General features: G+C 40.0%; 1 protein-coding gene across 4 annotated transcripts in view; it reads left to right on the forward strand.

Moving 5' to 3' along the window:
- Window positions 1-6,850: 6,850 nt before the first annotated feature.
- LOC116265450 (uncharacterized) overlaps window positions 6,851-21,710 on the forward strand; it is a 31,931-nt gene continuing 17,071 nt past the window's right edge. For all 4 annotated transcript variants that reach the window (XR_007574879.1, XM_050080769.1, XM_050080770.1 and 1 more), the window contains exons 1-3: window positions 6,851-7,270; window positions 8,543-8,623; window positions 11,114-11,251. Coding sequence is in view for 3 of the 4 variants with exons in the window: in XM_050080769.1 (XP_049936726.1) it covers window positions 7,106-7,270; window positions 8,543-8,623; window positions 11,114-11,251 (384 nt within the window). In the remaining variant the exon portion in view is untranslated. The remainder of the gene's footprint in view (window positions 7,271-8,542; window positions 8,624-11,113; window positions 11,252-21,710) is intronic.

Raw genomic sequence — 21,710 nt, forward strand, 5'->3', positions numbered from 1 at the left:
TCTTGACACTCCCCCTCAAACTGGAGCGTAAAGATTTTTGATGCCCAGTTTGCTTATGAGATGTTGAAACGCTTCTCGTCTTAGAGCTTTAGTAAATAAATCTGCAAGCTGGTCTTTGCTTCTAACATAACATGTCCGAACCATGCCTTGTAGGAGTTTCTCGCGAACAACATGGCAATCCAGTTCAATATGTTTTGTACGCTCATGAAAGACTGGATTTGCCGCAATATGTAAGGCTGCTTGATTATCACAATAGACTGTAACAGGAGAGGTATGAATTACTTGAAAATCATCCAACAAGTTCCTTAACCAAGTTACTTCACATACGACGTTTGCCATTGCCCTATATTCAGCTTCTGCAGAAGATCTAGAGACTGTTTGTTGTTTCTTAGTCTTCCATGAAATAGGAATTGAACCGAGGAACACACAATAGCCAGTGACTGAACGTCGCGTTTGTTTACATGCTGCCCAATCAGAGTCACAAAACGCACTTAATTGCATGTTGTTGTGTTTGCTCATCATAATCCCTTGGCCTGGATTGAGCTTGAGATAACGAACGACCCTGAGAGCTGCATGAAGATGTGGGAGACGTGGTTGTTGCATGAAACGACTTAACATATGGACAGCAAATTGTATGTCAGGCCGTGTAATACTAAGATAAATCAATCTTCCAACTAAACGTCGATAATATGTAGGATTTTTAATGAGCTCTCCTTGATCAACTTCTAATCCGTGGTGCTGCTCCATTGGAAATTCCATTGGTTTCGCTCCAAGTAGCCCTGCCTCATGTATAATATCCAATGCATATTTTTGTTGCGATAAATAGATACCTTGGTTAGATCGAGCAATTTCAATTCCCAAAAAATACTTCGGCTTGCCTAAGTCTTTCATGAAGAATTTTTTACATAGAAATTGCTTAAATTCTTCAATGATATCTTCTTTGTTCCCTGCAATAAGTAAATCATCAACATATACTAGCACAACAAGGAATATAGTTTTTCTTTTATATGTAAACAAAGAGTGATCAGCTTTTGATTGAGTGAACCCGAATTCTTCAAGGGCCATTGATAATTTTTGGAACCAATTTCTAGGAGACTGTTTTAGTCCATATAAGGACTTATGTAATTTGCAAACCTGATGCTCCCCCTGTTTAGCATATCCTTGAGGCACTTGCATATATATTTCTTCATATAGATCACCATGTAGGAATGCATTGTTGACATCCATCTGACACATAATCCAATCTCGGTTAGCAGCAATTGCGAATAGTGTACGTACCGTTACCATTTTTGCGACTGGGGAAAAGGTCTCATTGAAGTCAAGCCCCTCTTGTTGTGAATAACCCTTGGCAACCAACCTGGCCTTATAACGTTCTATGGATCCATCGGATTTGTACTTGATTTTGTACACCCATTTGCATCCGATCGGCTTGACACCTTTTGGTAGGGTAGTGATAGTCCATGTTTTATTATCCTGTAAAGCTCGAATTTCAGCATCCATCGCCTCCCGCCATTCTTTATGTTGAATGGCGTCACAATAGCTTTCTGGTTCAGACTTAGATACTAAAGATGTGAGAAAAGCAGTATGTTTAGTAGAAAAGTGTTGAAAAGAGGTGTAACTTGATATAGGATACCTGGTTCCTTTCTTTTGTCCTGGCGCGCAGACTTGATTGGTTGATGGTGATGGAACAAGAGAACAATGGAAATCTTTCAGCCAAGGAACGGATTTTCGGATTCTAGTGGACCTCCTAACTGGCTCAACGTTGGTGGGATCTGATTCTGGTGGAGCAATTTGAATCTCATTTCTATCGACATCCAGAACCCGTTGAGGAGAAGTGTTTTCAACTGAATTTGGTCTACTATCATTTTGGTGGCTATCAGGGTCTTGATGAACGATTTGGTCATTATCCAAAGGTGTGTTGTTTCGTAAATTTGAAAGATGTTCATATGCATCTTCGTCTAAATCACAAGGCATAGGGAGAACGACTTCTCTCTCACAGTCCTTTGTTTCATGAAAAGGAAATATATTCTCGTAGAAAACAACATCTCTACTAGTAAAAATTTTATGAGATTCTAAATCATACACTTTGTAGGCCTTTTGTCCATCCGGATAACCTATAAAAATACATTTATATGCCCTTGACCCGAATTTATCTTTGTTGGGACTTATTTTGGTAGCATAACAAAGAGAGCCAAAAGTACGAAGGTGTTTGGAAGAAGGTTTTCTTTTAAAAAGAATTTCAAAAGGTGTCTTTCCATTTGTGTTGGGTGTTGGAATACGATTAATTAAGTAGGTTGCGGTCAAGATGCATTCTCCCCAAAAACGAAAAGGAAGATTTGATTCAAACCGTAATGCCCTAGCTACCTCAAGTAAGTGCCGATGTTTACGTTCTACAACACCATTTTGTTGTGGTGTTCCCACACAACTATGTTGGTGAACGGACCCTTGTTGGCACAGAAAATCTTTCATTTCTTGAGAAAAAAATTCAGATCCATTATCGGAACGTAAAGTTTTTATTTGACAATCAAATTGAGTTTTGATCATGAAAAAGAAATTTTTAATGACATGCAAAGTTTCGTATTTGTGTCTCATTAGAAAAATCCATGTTGCACGAGAGAAGTCATCTACAATGCTTAAAAAATAATGCGCGCCTGATAGAGAAGCTTGGGCATACGGCCCCCAAATATCACAATGTATTAAATCAAAAGAGCGAGTAGACGAAATCTCACTTAAATCAAACTTTAAACGAGTCTGTTTAGCACGATGACATGCATCACACACAAAATGTTCATTCAATTTAAGGTTCAAATCAAGATAATCATTAACTAACTTTAAACGCGTCAAAGAAGGGTGTCCTAGCCTTTTGTGCCAAAGCTCGTGGCTGGCAACAGCAAAGCAGGAGTTTTGTTCAATTGTCTCTGGTCGAAGCATATACAGTCCTCCCCTTACATCACCTCTACCAATCATCGTCTTCGACGCCAGGTCCTGCATAACACAGTAATTAGGAAAAAATGTGATAGAGCAATTCATGTTTTTAGTTAGCTCGCTAACAGACAAGAGATTCACTTTGAATGAAGGGATATTTAACACATTGCTAATATCAAAATTAGGTAGCGACACCTTACCAATATGACGAACAGAAACCACCTTACCGTTTGGTAGTGTCACCGGTGTATCACAAGGTCTTAATTCTTTGAGAATAGATTGATCAGTACATATGTGCTGACTTGCTCCTGAGTCAATGATCCAAGGAGAATATTCAAGTGTTGAGGTGGTAGCGTTACCTGCAAAGTTGACGTTTGGTGTCTGATTTTTGACTAGTGATAGCAGTTTGTGGTACTCCTCCATCGTAAAAGCTGGAGCTGCCTCTTTAAGGTTTTGTCCAATGCTATTTGGCCCATGTATGCTCTCGTTGGGAGCTATTTGATTTGATGTAACACTGGCTGCCACCACAGGTTTGAAGTTTGGATCATAGAATCGATGTCCTGGAGGATATCCGATGAGCTTAAAACATTTTTCTTTGACATGACCTATGCCACGACAATGACTGCATGTGGGTCTAGCTTGCCGACTTCCTCGACCTTTCTGAAATCTGAAATTGGTGGCGTCGCGATTGGCAACCTTGTCATGGGTTGTTTGTGAGACGGCTAAGGCAGCAGTCCCTCCATTTGGTGTACTCAAGAACCTAGCTTCCCGTTGTTTTTCTTCTTGCAAGATTAACGCATAAATTCTCATCACATTTGGCAAAGGGTCTAAGAGAAGAATTTGCCCTCTAATGGCATTGTAGGAGTCATTTAACCCCATCAAAAATTGAATACTTTTTTCCCTTTGAATCTGGTCTGAATATACTCTCATTGCCCCACATGAGCATTCGGGAAGTGGAGAATACGATCCCAATTCATCCCAGAAAGCTTTCATTTTGGTGAAGTATGAGGTCACCGACATAGTTTCTTGCTGTAAACGAGAGATGGAACTTTGGATTTGATATATCCTAGTGGCAAGGCTTTGGTTAAACCTTTCTTTTAGATCTTGCCAGACCTCTCTTGCTGTGGTAGCATAAATAATGCTGGTTGCAATATCTTTGCTAATGGAGTTTAAAATCCACGATAACACAAGATGGTTGCATCGAACCCAATGCGGATATAGTGGGTCTGTTTTCATAGGTTCCGTAATTGAACCATCGATGAAACCCGTTTTGTTTTTGGCCGAAATAGCCATAGACATGGCCCTACTCCATGTACCATAGTTGTCCTCATTGAGAGGTTGCGACACCAACATATTTCCAGGGTTATCTGAATGGTGAATGTAAAAAGGATTAGACATCACCTGGTGTGAATCTGAACTAGTGGAGTCGCCATGAAGTGCATCGCTCATTTTTGCTCCTTCGACGTTCATGCTTCAATGCTCTGATACCATGTTAGAAGCCAAGCACCGTGAGAGAAGGAGAGTGGCGATAGAGGAAGGCGTTGAATGATTGTAATATTTTGGATTTTCTTACAAAAGAGTGCAAGACAGAATATATACAATGATTCCCAACGTCTCTAATGTTAACGTTTAGATTGTTAACGTCTAGGTTGAGAATGGTAAGAATTGATTTTTATTACAAAATTTCTATGTATGGCATTTCTATGTATGTCGTGTCTCTCATGCCAACGGTCAGCCATAGTCCAGCTCTTGACAACGGCATGTGTGGGTGTCTCATGCCAACGGTCTGCCATGTGTCCAGCTCTTGACAATGATGGAGATCTTTTTTTCAATTTTATTTTAGAACACAAATGAACCTGAGTTTACCAACCTCACCAACTGCCTGCCATGAATGGACGGGACATGTTCTTATTTTGCTTTGTTATGAAGTATTTTTCCATGTTTCGCTGCAATTTCTTTCATTTTGAATTTTTGATTCTTTGCTTGGGGCCATTAGACTGTTGACTGGAACTAAAAACATGAACATGGAATTCAAATGTAACCACAAGTTTACAAACAAAAAACAACTACCTCTAAAATCTATAATATTAAGATTGGCATAAAAATCTCTCAAAATCAGACGTTGTTTTGATGGTCCATCCTGCACCTTCCCATTTTTTATAATTTTAACTTTAGCACGGGTCAAATTTCACACTGGAATGCCACTTCAGACCACTAAAAAGAGTTGCATGCAACATGCACTTGCTGCAATGTAAGTTTGACAAACCAACAGATCAGATTGACCCCAAAAATAAAGATCTTGGGAAATTAGTAGAAAGTATTTCCACAAAATTTTCATAAAATTAGCAATAAAATGACAAAGTTTTTTTATTTTTTTCTGACAATTGGAACACGATTAGCAACCTCCATATAGCAGAAAACAAAGGTCTATTGAAAACAGTGAGTCAAGACAAAAAAAACTTTTTCTGCATAGTATCATCAAAAACCAAAAGTAGAATTAATACCACATGCTCGCATCAAATACATCAACCAAAACAAGGTAAAAACGGAACAATATTAACTGTGAAACTTAATGCAAGCAGTATCCATGTCAAATAAGAGCTGTTAAGAAGAATGTACGAAGCCTAATCATACGCATGGGACTGCAATAAAGCACAACAGTGACAACACACTAGGTACTCAAACAAAAAAATAAGCAATCCACTTTTACCTCTTGTAGCAGTGTGCGTACAGTTCAGCAGAAGAGAAAAAGGCTAGATATGGAGATCCTTTCGAACCGTAGAAGAAGGGAAAAAGGAGATGCCTCCTCCCATCTTCATCCACATAAGCCAGAACGAGTCTTTTGGGCTGCCCATCACGCACAATAAGAAAAGAATAGGGGCGGACGCATAATTTTTTTCATGAGAGGGGCCGAATTAAAGTTTTCAAATTTTGATAGGGGTCATTTTTAAAAACTTTTATATAGAACAAATAATTTTTTTTAAAATTTTACATGTAAAATTTTGAATCTTTTTATGTAGAACAAGTAATTTTTTTTTAAGAAAAACTTATATGTACTCCACTCCTGAACAAGAAGAACATCTTTTGCCCATCATTCCCAAAAATGGGTTCAAACTCCCTAAAACGACGAAAAGACGTTTGTTACTGTTCAATAAATCTGCTCCAACCAAAGATTAACATGTGTTTATTAACATGTGTTTATAGAATGTTGTGTCAAAGTGTTTGATCTCAACTTGGTTCTCCAAGTATTTCGAGACAGTTTTAAATAAGGTTGAAGAGAGCCTATGAGGTTTAAAGGCTGATTTAGAACCTGAATGAAAGATGAGACACCCATCAACTAAACATCATATATCAACCATTTGAAGTCCAAATAAATAACACCCATGAGAAGGGAGATCAAATTAAATTCAATAGGTAACCAAGTTCTGATGACAATTTAGTTTTGTAAGATTTTAAGATAACCGAATTTTTAATGGAAGGGGAAAAGCTGCGTATTTCGAAGAATTTATCTTTCGATGAAAATAAATGTAAAGCCAGAGCTGCCCCCCTCTTATAATCATCTTTCGATAATGATGATTCAGCTCTTTAAAATAAATTGTAGAAGTTCAATTTTTATTCAATAGTTTATTATTTTTTTTATAAAAGCTAACAGAAACCAGTTTGTCGAAAGTGCAAAAAAACAAGTTTCCAAAAAAATTCAGTTTTTTTCACTTTTAAAATATAAGGTTTTTAAAAGAATTGAGTTTTGTAAAAATCTACTTTCCAGGCGTGTCCCCACTGCCCATCCATCTGATTAATCCGATTTTATCCGAAACGGATCCGTGAGGCGATACACGCCGATACTCGACTCACCGAGCCGTCTCGCCCATCTTTCTGACTCTTAAAAGAAGCTTGTCTGCCTCATTTCGCAGTCTCTGCAGGGAGAGGGGGAGAGAGAGCGGGAGAGAACGCGGGCGATTCTCCCTCCCTTTATTTGTATATGCAACGGGCAAGTGAACCTTCTTCTTCTCCTCTTGCTCCTCTTTGCCATCTTCTTCTTCCTTTTTCTCGCCTTCCCATTGCATGTTGTATAACACCTAGCGCCACCTTTGAAGTCCTCTCGTGGGTTTGGATGATAGGAAGTATGCGTTGAATAGGAGAAACAGAAAGGAAGTAAGGACATAGAAACAGGGAGAGGAAAATGGAGACGGAATTGGAGCCCACGGTGAAGCCATTAGCGTACAAAATAAAGAGCGTATCGCGGGAATCGCCTGCGCAGAAGGCCGCCCATGTTCTTGATACCGACCTCCGCAGCCATTGGTCGAGCGGCACCAACACCAAAGAGTGGATTCTTTTCGAGTTGGAGGTACTGCCCTCAAAATCTCTCGTATTGGTTTCTTCGTCAAATTGTTCTTTGCGTTTCTCTCGGTTAGCTTGTATGAATGGCGGTTTCAGTTCCTGATTTGAGATTTAGGGTTTAAGCTCCTAAATTTAAAGCAACAGAGAAGTTTCACGGGGATGATAAACAAATTGCTTTCGTCGTCCTCTCAACAGTAAAACTTGGGTTGACTTTGGGGAGCTACGATTAGCGAATGGATTGTGTGAAGGTACTGGAGAGGATTTACGTGATTAATGACGCTGGCGTTTTTCTTAGCTTGAGCATCCGACGAATAAAGGCCTTTCGATTAATGGTCTTGTTATGTACGTAGATGTGCTTCTTGCTGTCAGAAATAAATCATGATATATATGCATGTTATGGACGAAGGAATTGACTGACTGGTCCCTTTAGTGGTGTTCTACTCGTCAAACTTCGTGCAGCATAATTGCGAGCATTTTCTACAGTTCCTGCTGAACATCATCCTTTCGTTTTGGTATCAAAATAAATAAGCAATGTTGAATGATGGTCAGCGAAACAGGGGAAGAATCCTGTATGTTTCTACTTAAATTATGTCACTTATTAAGACACCGTTCTAATGAGTTGGTATGGACAGAAGCAAACGAAGGCTAGCTCCACAAGCTTGTCTAGGCAGTTGAAACTTCCATACTGAAGGAGGATAAGAGTTACAATACTCGGGTGTATTTCTTGTCATAGCCTTGTAGATTTCTGTCTCACCCCCAGGCTGCCCCCGGCCTGCTGAGAAGTGAGACCCTAGTTGTAAAAACTAAGGAGTGATCATGCAAACTGGTTGGTAGTCAGCAAGCTTAACTGGGTGGTTGGCTTCAAACTTTCAATTTGAAGGAGGACAATAGTTTTATATTTTATGGTTGAGGTGTGTTTCTTTGTCTAATCTGGTTGGAGTTGTGCCTCACCCCAGTCAAGAGTTCGATACTTGATATTTGGGGCATCTTACTTGGCATAAGCTGCCTGGTGTTTCTTGGCATACATGCCTGACCATAGATTGGCACAGGTAGTCCCAGAAAGCCAGTTGATAATACTGTGTCTGGATATGGTGATTACTATCTTTAAGCAAAGAAAATGGTGAAAATGACAATCTGAATCTTGAGAAAGTAGAACTGGAAATCTATATTTTGACAACAAAGTTGACAAGGTGGATTTCACCCTTTTGTTTGTTATGTTTTGTGGGTTATTCATGAAAAGTTCCCCTTTTGATGTTCTTACTGTCCTGATAATCTGCAGGAGCCTTGCTTGTTGTCACATATACGGATCCATAATAAATCTGTGCTAGAATGGGAGATTGCAGTTGGGCTTCGCTACAAGGTAGGAACTAGAATTTGCCACGTTCATGATTGTATTTATGTTCAGGTAGATCAAAATGCCTAAATGCATGGGAATGTAGCCTGAGCCAGATAAGAGGACTTGGACAAGAAGTATCTAGTTTAAATCTTCTACAGTCATATTACCAGTAGCAGATATTTGTGGCTTCTCTATCTCTTTGAATATCTTGAGCAATATGTTGACTCAAGGAGTGATAGTTTACAATCTTGAAGTTGCGTCTGTAGGTGCATGAAAACCTTTGGAGTTTGAAAATCCTCAAATAACATCACTTTTTCTGACACTTCTTCATAGGCCATGAGAAGACATTGTTGCCAGTTATTTTTTATTGATATGAACTGATAGTTTATCGTAGGACTTAGAATCTGAAAATCAGGGTAAAAAGAATTAGGGTCTGTTTGGACTTTGAATGACACCCACAACCAACTCGAAGACCTGTTTTCTGGTGCAAAACCACGTTTTGCTACAAAACACAGTCTTTTTGTACCTTTGGACAAAAGAACCTGGGTTTTCATAGGCCATTTTTACCAAAATGTGGTTACCAAATAACCTGGCGAGGACAGGTTTTCAGCTTCTAACATTTTATTTGGTGGGGGTCTGAAGGGACCCCTCCTCTCACTTCAATGTCCCACCTATGGTATGTCTGACCATTTTCAGACTGTGGCTAGCTGGAAATTGCTGGACAGGCGCCATCCTAGCTAGATTGTGCCCCTTCAGCCATGTTCCATGATTCCATCCATCCACCAGCTGGGAGTGACCCGAAAAAGATGTTTTGGCCAATTTTCTTGCTCTCAATTTTTTTTGCATGACTAGGCCAGTTTCAGGTCACCATCTGGCTGGCAAATGAAGGAGCATTATCGCTCACATTTGGCTGTTCTAAAAGGCCCATTTCCTGCTTGTACATTGTCAGACAGTGGCTGTTGTTGTTGTTGTTTGTTTGTTTTTTTTTTTTTTTTTTTAATACAATTTTGGCCCATTTTGTGGTTATCCACTAGCTGGTAAACTGTCATGCTGGGTTCATCTGGTCTGACCAACCCCGCATGCCTGTTTCCAGCCTTTAACTTTTAAGTGGCATGAAGTGGGTTGAACATTTTTTTTCCTTTTTATTTTTATTTTGAACTTCTGGCAATTAGCCATTTTCCAGCCATTCATTTGCTGGAAAAGGGCTAATTGCTGCCCTCTGTGTTGAGTAACTAGGCTGCCTTATTTTCTGGCCAGTAGATGGTCAAAGGGACACTTTTCTTCCCTATTTTTTCATTTTTTTTAAAAAGCAAAGATTTTGTCACAAAACAATGAAAATAATCCTGGCTTTGGCAAACCTATTTTCTCAAAACTTGGTTTAGGACAAAGCCTGGTTTTACCAAATCCAAGTTTGTATCTCATGTCATCCAAACATCACCTCAGTCTCAGGGAAATGTTGTTTGATATAGTCCATTTTTGTTGTCAAGAATCTATCGTGTATTTCAAGTATAGTCACAGAAAATGTATTTTTTTTTTAAACCCACGTTATACTCCAAAGATGGGTCACCCATATCAAACAGCAAAAAAACCTGTCTTTTTGAAAAGGATGACATAATGAAAGAAAGAAACCAAAAATTGCATTTTTTTGTGTTTTTTGGTATTTTCTATTGCTGCAATTTTTTTCGCATTTTTTGCATTTTATTTTTTAGGCTTTTTTCTTTTTATTTTTTATTTTTTAAATTTGCCGAGATTTTCCTTGGAAAAGAAACTTTACTATATTATAGCTGAAAAAAACCTTACCGTTTAAAACCTATAAATGATATTTGTGACTATGATAGTATGGTTTCAAGTGATAGAATTTCTCTCAGAATGATATGCATGCATTTCATTATGAAAAATTTAGTTTCAATGAAATGTTTATATTTGGACTTTGGATGATGGTGATACCTTAGAGGTGGCAGCATGAGGCAATTTATAAACTTCTGGAAAAGCGATAAATATTTGATGTTCTGATGGGAGGAAGAATCATCCATGATTGAATAACTTATTCTCACTGGAACTGCTTTCACAAATTCAACATTTCTTATAGTGTTTGTCCAATTGCAAATGTATGCTATTTGTTACAGCAGTCCGTATCTCCTGTTGATGTCAAAACCATTCTTCTAGTTTGTTTCCTGTCTCTAGCCCACACAAGACATATATAACTATCCAGTCGAGGTCTGAACTCTGAAGATCTTATCAGTTGATTTGGTCTTTGTGATTAGATGCATAATGCTTCCGTTAAGGCCCTAGCAATGAGAAGGTGTTGATTTGACCCATAACCTTGATATATTGTATGTCTTGGTTTTTGGCTCTCATTGTTATGGATATGTCTTAAACTTAGTGAACATGCTGACAAGTGATTCTGATTCATTGAATGCATATGCATGTGCTTGCACTCTGATCTTTTTCAGGTTCTTTCTTTATTAAGTTTCTGTTTGTGTTTATATTGGTATGCACTCATGTATACTTCAGCCAGAGGCATTCATGAAAGTTCGACCACGTTGTGAAGCCCCTCGTCGTGATATGGTGTACCCCATGAATTATGTGCCATGCCGATACCTGCGAATCTCGTGTTTGCGTGGCAATCCGATAGCCATATTTTTCATCCAGGTAATCTCCTTGATTATGTGGTCATATACACTGAGAGTCATAGAGAACATGTGTGTGTGTGCTTACATGTGTGCCACACCTGCATGTGTATTTGCATGTGGCTATGAATATTCTTTGTGTGCCTGCATGATAATGTGCATACATATATGATGGAGACCAGTGTGGTACCTTTTACTTTAAATTGGTGCTGGACTGCTGGGTATAGTTTCTTACATTTTCTTTGTATCTTTCTATTACTATTTTACAATTTACATGACTTGATACGTCTCTTTCTAAATCCTAGACCATTCTCTATTTGCTTCCTTATTTCTGTTTTCCGATTATTTTATACTCTGGAAGGACCTCTTCTTGATTTTCAATCCTGTACTATTTCCTATTTTTGATTCTTACTCCAGCAAGGATGATGGCAACTATTCAACTGGAAGGAAAGATCAAGGGGCACCATCATGTTTTCTAAAACAAGATCTTGGTTTGGTCTAGTTCTGTAAACACTCGTGTTGTATGATATGACATGCTGTATCATAGTATTGGGCTGTGGTACAGCATAATATGGCCTCTGTAATAGGAGTGTATCAATGAACAGAATATTAGATTACACTTGTGATATTAGATCATGTCAACCCTATGACATAAGACTTAATACTTTATTCTTTTCTAGTTTCTATGGTCCAAAAGAAGGCAGCTGGTGGCTTCTTTTTTTGACGCCATTCTGTGTTTCCCTTTTCTCTTTATACTTTTCTTTTTTCAAGTTTGTTGTTTTTGAGAGGCTTTTGTTATGTTTTATCACTTATGCTACTGTAAACCTGTGTCACATGGATACCTTTATTTGGGTGAGTCCCTGTCGACACAGGTATGACATGGGTATGGGCCTATGGGGTACACCCTTGGACATGGTCAAACTTGTGTCGGGTGCCGTCAATTCACCCATGGCTGTATCCATCCTTTTTTGGTTTTGGTCAAAGTTGACCAAGTCCATTAATTAGGTTTTGTTTTAAATCATCATGTATATACAATGGAAATGAGGAACCCTTGATATACACCAAAGGGCTGCTCCTGTTCTCTATGGTTTATCTCCACCTATTCAGCAGAATTTTACAGTGATATTTTCTTGTGACCCGTAATCTTCCAACGATTTGTTTGACAACTTAGTTTTTTTAATAGAGCTTTTTATATTGGATTGTTTGTTTTAACTCTTGTTTTTGACACACACACACACACACAACGACCATGTCCCTGTACCCAATTTTTTTGAGTACTCTGCACCTGTACCGGCACCCCTACCTGTACTATGTGACATAGCTGTAAACCCTTATCTCTAACTCTTGCTGATCAGGTTGATATGATCTTTATGATATTGCTTGATTCCTTTCTTAAACTCCTGTGACTCTTGTCACATGTACCCAAAAAAATAAAAGGCTACAGAAACCAACACAAAAGGTCAGCATGTAGTTCTTTAATATCCCTCATTAAATAATCTTCAGTTTAACCTGTGATTCTCGATGGCATTTATTATCCGTCTGACAAAAATCACAGGTTTTAATTCTTGAGCTTGCTATTTCTCAATCTCCTAAAATAGGAGAAGTTCCTGAAAGGGATCTGTCAAAATATCTATACTGTTACGTGCAGCCAAGGGAGAGGAGAGTAGAGAACGAGAGAGAGAGAGAGAGAGAGAGAGAGAGAGAGAGAGAGAGAGAGAGAGAACTTTCTATCGTATTCACTAAAGCTGCCCTAATCTCAAGTTAAATGAGAATTAGGGTAAAGTAACAAATTACAAAAGAGGTCCATAAACCCTTATTTATAAAGAGCTGTTCCTAAACTCTTAAATATTCTAAAATAACACCTAACACATATTATTCAACACTCCCCCTCAAGCTGGAGCATAGATGTTAATCATGCTCAGCTTGTCACAATATCTAGAAAATTCTGCAATAGGCAAGGCTTTGGTGAAGATATCAGTGGCTTGATCTTCAGAGGCTACATGTATAGTTGAGATAATTCCCTCTTGAACCATATCGCGAATATAGTGGCAATCTACTTCGATGTGCTTTGTCCTCTCATGAAATACTGGATTATTGGCAATATAGGTAGCCGCTTTGTTATCACAAAACATCTTCATAGGAGTAGAAGTTAGAATACCGAGACTCTCAAGTAAGGATCTAGACCATGTCATTTCAGCAGTCGTTTGAGCCATAGCACGATATTTAGACTCTGCACTTGATCTAGAAACAACATTTTGTTTCTTACTTCTCCAAGAGATGAGATTTTCTCCCACAAACACACAAAACCCTGTGGTGGACTTCCTATCATCAACTGAGCCTGCATAATCTGCGTCACTATAAGCTTTGACATCAAGAGATATACCTTTTTTAAAGAAAAGTCCTTTGCCAGGGGAGGACTTCAAGTACTTGACAATCAACATAGCTGCATCCCAATGTGATTTTCTTGGTTTTTTCATGAATTGGCTTAATTTTCCCACAACAAAACTAATGTCTGGTCGAGTTACTGTCACATAGAGAAGCTTACCAATCAATGATATGTATGCATGAGAAGCTACCTCTCCCTATTCATCATCAAATAGGTGTACCCGTGGGTTCATAGGAAGAGTTGCAGGTTTAGCACCCAGCATCCCTGTGTCCTGTAACATGTGTCTTGTAACATATCAAGAACATACTTCCTTTGTGATAACACCACTCCTTCCTTACTACGAGCAACTTCAATGCCAAGGAAGTATTGTAGCTGGCCAAGATCTTTGGTAACAAAGTGTTGTTGTAGAAATTTCTTTGTATGAGCTACCTCCTGCTCACATTCACCTGTCAACACAATATCATCAACATACACCACTAACACTACAGTACCTCTAGGCCTTTCTTGATGAATAATGAATGGTCCAGCTGAGATCTCTTGAAACCACATTTTAATACAACTTCTGAAAATTTATGAAACCAAACACGAAGACTTTGTTTCAAGCCATATATAGCTTTCTTTAGCCTGCATACTTTACCACACTCCCCCTGACGTTCAAAACCAGGAGGCTGCTGCATATACACGGTCTCATCAAGATCTCCATATAAAAAGACATTTTTGACATCCAGCTGATATAAGGGCCAATCATAATGTACTGCAACAGAAACAATAAGACGTATGGTGCTCATCCTCACCACAGGAGAAAAAGTCTGAAAGAAATCCACCCCATAGGTTTGGGTATAACCTTTTGCTACAAGACGAGCTTTGTAGCGCTCCACTGAGCCATTAGATAGGTAATTGATGGTAAATACCCATTTGGATCCCACAACTTCACAACCAGATGGAGGATCAACCAGTTCCCATGTGCCCCTTTGCATTAGAGTCTCCATTTCATCCTGCATAGCTTGCCGCCACGTAGGATCAAGTAACGCAAGTTGATGGCTGGAGGGAATAGAATGTACTGACAATGCTGACACAAATTTCTGTAGACGCCCACCAATACCAGTAGTAGAAATAAACTGAGATATAGGATGAAGAGTACATTGTCTTTTGCCTTTGCGTAAAGCAATGGGTAAGTCCAAAGACGTGTCAGGAGCATCCTGGGCAGGGGTAGTAACATCAGAAATACTTACATCCTGAGAAGCGACTGGTGGACAATCCTGAGCAGGAGTGTGTCGGCGGGTGTAGACCAGTGGAGGATCATGGAATCTGCTGGCACTTGGAAAAGAATCATACGGAACAGACTGCAGAGGAACCGATGGGATAGGTAAAGGCATAGACGACGACCTGTCGGATACTGATGGAGTAGAGTGAAAATAAGGACTTGACTCAAAGAATGTAACATCCAACAAGAGGAAGGACATATCCACGGCTGACAGAACCCTAGGGCAGATCCACGGCTGATAGAAAAAAAGGTTGTAATATCCACGGCTGCGGCGACTTCCATTCACCAAGTAGTGACCACCGACCACAAAGGAAACTTCTGCCACGTGAGGGAGACACCTGCAACGTCCATCCACGTCCACTTCAACAGGGCATCGATCTAGGGTTTTTAATCTTATGCTTAAGAAAACCCTAGATCGAGCCTAATATGCATGTTCAGCCTGTCGTGCTCTCAGACCTATCCACGAGAATAGAAGAAGAGGAAGAGAAAGAGACAGAGGATGAGCACGGTGAGAGAGGTTTCAGTACCAAGGAAAGTTGGGCTCTGATACCATGTTACGTGCAGCCAAGGGAGAGGAGAGTAGAGAACGAGAGAGAGAGAGAGAGAGAGAGAGAGAGAGAGAGAGAGAGAGAGAGAGAACTTTCTATCGTATTCACTAAAGCTGCTCTAATCTCAAGTTAAATGAGAATTAGGGTAAAGTAACAAATTACAAAAGAGGTCCATAAATGAAACCCTTATTTATAAAGAGCTGTTCCTAAACTCTTAAATATTCTAAAATACCACCTAACACATATTATTCAACATATACCATGTGCAAACCAAGTTCCCTTTCCACTGTTTGGGAGTTTAGTAGTAGCTTTCTTTAAAAGCAAAAAGTTACAGCTCTTTGTAGTCACACGCTTACTTGGGCTAGAGTAAGAGTAAAAGGTTACTAGTTTTGCAAAGATTACTTATACAAGATGTAGAATAAATGCTGCAGCAGTGTTGGAAAGTTTCCCCATAGAACCTATCATAAAATCATCCCCAAATACCTCTGCTGGGGCGAGTATGTGCAAAACATGAGCAATTCTTGAAACCACAGGCATGAGTATTGGCATTGTTACTTGTTAGTGAATCTTGAGTGAAATAATATAACTATGACAGATTTTAACACACTATATTACATATTTGTAACTACTATACAACATGAAGGGTTAGTTTTTCCTGTTCTTCTCCTTAACAAGATATGCCTTATTCCTTGTGCTGGGTTTATAATATCAAGATTTTGCTTTTACAATTTCTTCCTCAACATGGTCATTAGCTTTGCTTTTGGGAAACTAAGACAAGAAAAGATTGGGAAGTTTTGGTTATATATATATATATATATATATATGTATATATAGTCCATCCGGCTTTCAATCCACCTGAAGTTTTCTGTGGTGAATCCAACTATGTGCTTGGAAGTTGGAATGTTAAAAAGTTATATGATTGAAAAAAAAATCACAAAAATCCTATGTGGAGACTGAATTTTATGAAGTGAGTTTTATTTGACATTCTTAAACTTGTTGCTGTTTTTTCTTTTCTCAATCTTATAGTTTTCGACATTCCAAACATATTTGTATGGTTAGATATATTGATAACAACTTCAAGTGGCTGAGAAAACTGAATGACTGTCTTGGGTGGCATATTTCTAGATTTTTTTTCTCTAATATGTAGGAGGATTCAAATATGCTAGATCATGGATAGGTAAATTAAAAATTTGTCACTTCTGCACCATGAGCCATCGCTAATGCTCCTTGGGCAACTGTCCATCTTGTACACACACACACACACACACACATATATATATATATATATATATATATATATATATAGAAATGAAAAAGAAAGGAGAACACGATATAACGTGGAAAAACCCTCAACAAGAGGGAAAAAACCACGGATGAGGAGGATTGGTGCCCACTATCAACCAGACACTCTCTCTGTTAGATTTTCATTCACCCTGAAAAAAGGGATTACAAGGATATAGATAGAACCCAACAACACTTCAAAGCGGATCGGGTCCAGACCCAAACCCGAAACAACCAAACCCGACAACACTCCCCCTCAAGTTGGACGTACAGATCAAACATGCCCAACTTGGATACATTTCTCTCAAATGAAGTAGAAGACAAGGCTTTGATCAGAACATCAGCTGTTTGGTTTTCAGATTTCATGTAAGGTAGAACAAGTTCCTTAGCATCAATTCTCTCTCGAATGAAATGACGGTCAATCTCAACATGTTTTGTTCTGTCATGTAACACAAGGTTGTTGGGTTGATTGTTGACTTGTTATCGCAATACATCTTCATTGGTCTTTCAATCTTGATACCAATATCGGTCAACAATACTTTCAGCCACAGTAGCTCAGAAACTCCCATAGCAACTGCTCTGTATTCTGCTTCAGCACTGGAATGAGAACAAACGTCTTGTCTCTTACTCCTCCATGCTACGAGATTCCTTCCCAAATAGATACAGTAGCCTGAGGTGGACCTCCTAGTGTCAATACAGCCTGCCCAGTCTGCATCTGAGTAACCTTCAATCCCAAGAGTGTCTTGCTTAACATATAAGAGACCCTTGCCAGGATTCCTCTTCAAGTAGCACAAGATCTTGTCGACAGCCTTCAAGTGATCCTTCGTGGGAGCATGCATGAATTGACTCATTACATTCACAACAAAGGTAATATCAGGTCTAGTGAGAGTAAGATAAATCAACTTCCCAACTAGACGTTGATATCTTTCCCTGGCCTCTTCACAGAGAGGCTTCCCATCTCTAAGACTCAACTTGTGCCCAGGAGTAGAGGCAGGTCTACACCCCAGTTTTCCAGTTTCCTTTAACAAATCTAGAGTGTACTTCTGTTGATTTAACACAAGGCTAGTACCAGACCTAGCAATTTCAATGCCAAAGAAATATTTTAGCTTACCAAGGTCCTTGAGATCGAACTCGATCGCCATTTCTTTAACTTAGTTATTTCATCTTCATCATTACCTGTGACAATCATATCATCAACATATATCAACAAAAATGCAACTTTTTGCTCATTTCTCTTCACAAAGAGTGGATGATCTTCATTCCCTTGATGATATCCATATTGTCTCAAGGCAAGTCTAAGTCGTTCAAACCATGCTCGAGGGGATTGCTTCAGCCCATACAAAGCTTTCCTTAGCTTGCAACATTTTTCAGGTTCCTCATATCTTGGAGGCATACACATGTACACTTCCTCTTCAAGGTCTCCATTGAGAAAAGCGTTCTTGACATCAAGTTGGTACATTTTCTACTCCTTTATCACTGCTAAGGAGATAATGACTCTGACAGTCTTCATCTTCGCGACAGGGGCAAAGGTATCCAAGTAGTCAATTCCATATTTCTAACTGAACCCCTTGGCAACAAGCGCTACACTCCCATCTGGCTTATATTTAATGGTGTAAACCCACTTGGATCTTATTAGATGAGCCGCTTCAGGAATCTTTACCACTTCCCATGTCATGTTTCTGTTCAGGGCTTCCATCTCTTCTTGCATAACATAAGTCCACTTGGGATCAAGTCATCAAACTGAGCCTCAGCAACAGTCTTGGGAATCACAACCAAGTAAAGAGATGAAACAAAGCAATTGTATTCCCTGCTCAGTCTAGAATATGACATGAAATTATCAATAGGGTGTTGAGTACATGACCAGCAATGGGTAATTCTTCACTTTCAGCCTCTGCCTGAGTACCTTCAACTGACATCTCTTGAGCACGACTTTGGTCATCCAAGGAAGGAATAGCATTAGGACTGGGAGTAGGATTTTTTTCACCAGAAGGCGTCAATTCGTCAGCTTCATCAGTAGGTCCTGCCACAGACAACCTTCGCCTAGAGTAAACCTGCCCAAACAAACGGTCATATCCCTCCTTATCCACAGTTGAACATCTATCATGCTCATTGTGCTCTAGAGGGTTAGTAACCTGAATCTCTTGATTGAAGGAATACTCTTCTCTCATTGTAGACCTCTCCCCCTGAAGAGAATTCTCAGCAAAATAAGATGCGTGTTCTAGAAAAGTGACATCTTTGGTAACATAAGCACGACCAGTGGAAGGGTCTCGACACTTATATCCTTTTTGAATGGGGGAATAACCTAGAAAAACGCCCTTAATCGATCTTGGATCAACCTTTTTAAGATTATGACTGTGATTGTGAATAAAACAGACAGCCAAAAACTCTAGGTGGAAGAGAGAAGGTTCACGACTCCCCGGTAATATAAAATGAGGCGTCTGCCCATTCAGCACACGACTAGGCATACGGTTAATTAGATACACACTGGTCAACACAGCATCCCTCCAATACCTTTTTGGAACATGACGTTGGAAAAGAAGAACTCGAGTCATATTCAATAACTGACGATTCTTCCATTCAACAACTCCATTTTGAGGAGGAGTATAACTACAAGAAGTCTCGTGCCCTTTTTTCGAAAGAAGCTATCAACAGACTGACACATATATTTACGAGCATTATCAGACTGAAAGGTCTTAACAAAGGTCCCAAATTGAGTTTCCACAAGAGCAATGAAAGTCTCTTATGACATTAGGTACTTTACTACGGTCTTTTAGCAAGTAAACAAAGGTGTTACAAGAACAATCATCTATAAAGGTAATAAAATACTGAAAACCATGACAAGAAAGAATTCCCGAAGGCCCCCAAACATCAGAATGAATCAAGGCAACACCTCATTAGAATGATGGATAGAAACAAGGTATGAAGCCCTAACATGTTTAGCCAAGTGACAGACATCACAAGACACCATACTCATATCTAACCTGGAACATAAATTAGGAAACAACTGTCTAAGAATTCCAAAAGGAAGGTGTCCAAGGCGCTCATGCCAACGCATAATCAACTGAAGGGAGTCTTCTCTACTTTTCTTTGTTTTGCTGGCGGCCGTCATGAGAGCTGTAGCGGCACACATAGGTGAACGATATGGCCCCTCAGAAAACAAACCAATCCCAATTCTTTTCCTTGTCACCAAGTCCTGCAGAACACAGTGATCCGCAGAAAAAATAAGTTTGCAATTCAACTCTTTCGTAATCTTGCTAACTGACAAGAGGTTCAAGGGAAGATGAAGAACATGTAGAGCATTGTGAACTAAGAACTTGTTCAAAAGTGAGAGACTCCCTTTTCCAGCCACAGAAATAGAGGAACCATCGGCAAGAGAGACACACGTTCCTTTCTTGACGAAAGCTTATACCCATGAAAGACCTTAGGATCGCCAATCATGTGGTGGGTAGCACCACTATCAATAATCCACTCTTCCATATGAGAATCTGCGCAGCGGAAGGCGCAACAATGGCAGAGAAAAGGCAGCGACAACACTGCGCAAGGGAGACCGGAAAACAACGGCACTAAGGCAAACCAATAACCAGGCAAAAAGGCCCCAACCACTACTGTCAATCGCAACAACAAACTTACAAAACAGGCACTAAGGCCTAGCCAAAGAGAACACACCACAAAGGGCCACCAAGGCCCAACAAGAGCCTTAACGGCTATAAAACAGCGGCAGAAGGGGCTGCAATCAGCAGCAGAGCTCCACAAGCGGCTACAATGTTAGGGTCTAGAAGAGACAAGCGACACAGTAGGCGTCTTCCTTTCCAAGACAAGTCGACCCAACGACGGAGAGAGGGAGCAGCAGTAGAGACGCACCCCACAGTGCGTGCCAAGGAAAGCAGCGGCAGAGAAGCAAGAGGAGTGGTAGGCGACAGAGAAGTCTGTGACTGAGAGAGCACAGACGGGCAACAGTGGTGGGAGCTGGAGTCAACGGAGGTAGGCGACGACAACCAGGTAGCAGCGAATGATGTTGGAACTCCACGGACGCACATAAGAAGTTGCCGCACACAAGACACAACAATAGGGAGATGGCAACAGCAACCAGCAAGCAAAACTCCCACTGGAACTCACGATGACAGAAGAGAGGCGACAGGGGATGGGCGTCTGGCGAGGCAACGTCGGGCGATGGAGGAAGGGGCCGGAACTCCACGGCAATCAGCACCCGATGGAGCAGGAGCTGGGCGACGCTGAGGGCGATGGAGCAGAAGCTGGTCAACGACGGCAGGGTCTGGCGTCGAGCGATGCTGAGGACGACAAAGCAGAAGCTGGACGAACAGTCGATTCCCCTTAACAAGACGACGCCTGGTAGAGAAGAAGAAGAAGGACACATCGGCAGGGAGCGGTGCCAAACCTCCGACGGTAGGACGTGGCAGCTGGGGCAATGACGGTGATCCCTTTCCTGGCAGGACCTTGGGCGTTAGCAGCGTCAGAGGTGAGCCGGAACTTTACGGCTGCACAGTGCTTGACCGAAACTTCACAGTGGGTTCGACAATGGCAAGATCCAGTCCAAAATGAACAGTAAATTCGGATCCACTTCGGCTTTGAGACCATGTAAAAATGAAAAAAGAAACGAGAACACGATATAACATGGAAAAACCCTCAACAAGAGGGAAAAAACAACAAATGAGGAGGATTGGTGCCCACTAGCAACCAGACACTCTCTCTCTTAGATTTTCATTCACCCTGAAAAAAGGGATTACAAGGATATAAATAGAACCCAACAACACTTCAAAACGGATTGGGTCCAGAACCAAACCCGAAACAACCAAACCCGTCAACAATTTATATATATTCACTAAGGGAAAATAAGTTGCAAAAAAGATGAGAAAACAAAGGAAATTAAAATTCACAAAAAAAAATGTCATTTTGTGGGAAAACGATGTCTAGATGAAAATAACACAGTTTGTAATATATTTAATGTTTTGACATTTCTGTAACATTTTAAGAACTGTTTTCG

The sequence above is a fragment of the Nymphaea colorata genome, chromosome 12 (assembly GCF_008831285.2).
Source record: "Nymphaea colorata isolate Beijing-Zhang1983 chromosome 12, ASM883128v2, whole genome shotgun sequence".
Lineage (NCBI taxonomy): Eukaryota > Viridiplantae > Streptophyta > Magnoliopsida > Nymphaeales > Nymphaeaceae > Nymphaea > Nymphaea colorata.